Raw genomic sequence first — 2,411 nt, 5'->3', positions numbered from 1 at the left:
GGGGGAAGGGAGAAGAAAGTTGCAAAAAGGGGAGCAGGGAGGGGGATGGGGCTGGGAGAAGAAAGGGGCAAAAAGAGGAGCCAGGTGCAAGGGCGGGGGCAGGGAGAAGAAAGTTGCAAAAAGGGAGCAGTCAGGGGGGTGGGGAATGGGAGCAGGGAGAAGAAAGATACAAAATGGCTACAGGGAGCAGGGAAAACAAGCTAAGATGAGAGGGGGAGGGAGCTGGGAGAGGGATGGAGAGAAAAGGCTAGTATGGAGGGGGATGGGTGCAGGGAGTGGAAAGTTGCTAAAGGGGTGCGGAGAAGGAGGCAGAGTAGATAGAGCAAAGGTGCATAAAGGGAAGGTGGGGGAGCAGCTTGAGGAATTGGAAGAGGAGGATGGTAGCTGAGTGGAGTGGGGGATGGGATAAGAGTCAGGAATGGTACTGAAGAATGAGCCCAACTCTGAGGTGGTCTTTACTCTGGATGTGGTTAAGAAAACACCCAACCTGAATCCAGATTAAGGGCCATGGGTAACTTACCGGTAAAGGTTGCTAAGTCGATGAGGTAGATAGCTCTGGCACCCTCTTCCATGCGCGTCTCATCTTCTGCCCTGTATTCCTCTGCCTCCTCCATCTGGTTCTCCAATTCTTCCTCGTCCTCATCCTCCATGTCATCATCCGTGATGTCTTCATCCTCAGTGTCCTCATCCTCCTCGTCGTCAGTAGGGGACATAAGCCTGCTTTGCTTGGATATCCAGGCCACATCCCTCTCATACTCCTCCTCCTCCTCATAAATGTCATTTACGATGAACTGGAACGCCAGAAAACCTACTGCGGCAGCAAGGAAGATCAGCCACGCCAAAGACGTCAGGATTTCTTCCAGGGAGTACTGCTCTAGTAAACGGCCTCTATTTCCATCACTTTTATCATCTGAGCCACTAGGGCCTTGGTCTGGCTTTTTCTTATCAGACATGGCACAAAAGAAACCAGCCAGAAGCTAACCTAAGTGAAGATAACTCCCGCAAGTCACAGGACGGCAGTTCACTTCTTAGATCCCTACAGGTTTATGCAGATTGAAGCATTGCATGCTGGGAGAGGGGAAGGTAGGACCTCCCTCCTGCACGGAGAGAGAGGGCAGAGTGGGCAGAGTGGGCGGAGTGAACCGGAGAGGGTGGAGTGAACCAGGGAGGGCGGAGTAAACGGGAACTACTTCCTCAGGTGGAAGGGTACAAAGCAGGAAGGAAAAGATATGCTAGAGCTGTAAGCGGGGACTTGCAAAGGTTCCTACCCAAGACTAATGATGCCCCGTGAGAACATTAAGCTCATTGGCTGAGAAATGAGCCCCCACAAAGTTCACGTACCCAAGGAGTGATCAGGATCTTCACACTTCTGGTGTTTTAGGAGCTAAGAGTTCGTTTTATTCTCCCATGACAATAGAACTGCTGTTTATTGTTTCTGTATACCAGGTTCTTTTGTACAGACACTAGGGTACTCAAGTCACTTTTGGACATCTTGTAGCAGGAAGGATACAAGCTTTTAACATGAGGAAGTAGCTATACATTACTAACAATCCCCAAACTTCATACCCAAAAGAGAATGACTATAATGATTGTTCTGTCTCTTTAAGACACAAGCCACGCCCATTCCCATCCTGCTTGCAGCCTCAGAGACCCACTCTTCGTCTTCCTGTCCCCTCGCTTGGAGAGACTGCCAACTTCTTCCCTCTCTCCTTCTCCCCCTCTCTCTCCTTCGCTCCCTCTCTCCCCCTTCTCCCCTTTTTCCTTCCCCTTCACAATCCATCTAATAAATGTCTAACTTAACTCCGTATGGTATGTTCCTTTATCCGTCTCTCTCCCCTGCAGCCGCTGATCTGCCCTGTGGTCTCGTATACCATCCCTGCTTGGGACTGGCTGCTTTCTGGACCCCAGCAGCTTGCAGCAAACCCATCTGCATGATGTGCCTATCTCTCTGCCCCTTGCCCACCCGCCACCCACATGGCTAGCTGCTGGGGACACCCAGGGGACCAGCCACTTTTGGAGACATGCTCCGTGGTGCACCCCAGCCCTGCCAGGACTGGCTGCTCTCGGGATCCACTGCCCCCTCTGCTCTTGGGACCCGCTGTCCCCTACCTGCTGGGCAGCTGCAATCCATTTCAATGACTTTTTGGACAGTTAGCAGTATTAAAACTGCTCCTGGCCATCGCTCAGCAAAACTTGTGGCGCTGAACGTGGCCTGCCACTTTTGAGACACCAGGGCTGCTGCAAGGGATTCGTGGTTCAGTCTCACCCTTCACCTCCACCAGCTTCACCATACAAGCCACATAGGGTGGGATTATGCAGGAGAGACACTCAGGTCAGAGGATTATAGGAGGCATCAGAAGGGGTGGCAAAATTCTCTGTATACTAGTACTCTCTGGGGGACTCGAAAATAA

General features: G+C 51.6%; 1 protein-coding gene across 1 annotated transcript; it reads right to left on the bottom strand.

Moving 5' to 3' along the window:
- Nucleotides 1–520: 520 nt before the first annotated feature.
- LOC126495514 (tumor rejection antigen P815A-like) lies at nt 521–1,026 on the bottom strand (the record flags this gene model as incomplete). Its single annotated transcript, XM_050133106.1, has 1 exon — nt 521–1,026. A coding segment is annotated over exon 1 (433 nt), but the record flags the coding sequence as incomplete, so codon positions are not given.
- Nucleotides 1,027–2,411: the final 1,385 nt, after the last annotated feature.

Source organism: Alexandromys fortis, unplaced genomic scaffold, assembly GCF_014885135.2.
Source record: "Alexandromys fortis isolate MF-2015 unplaced genomic scaffold, M_Fortis_MF-2015_v1.1 scaffold_516, whole genome shotgun sequence".
NCBI classification, from domain to species: domain Eukaryota; kingdom Metazoa; phylum Chordata; class Mammalia; order Rodentia; family Cricetidae; genus Alexandromys; species Alexandromys fortis.
The sequence above is the reverse complement of the archived record's forward strand: the minus strand, read 5'-3'. Positions and strand labels throughout refer to the sequence as shown.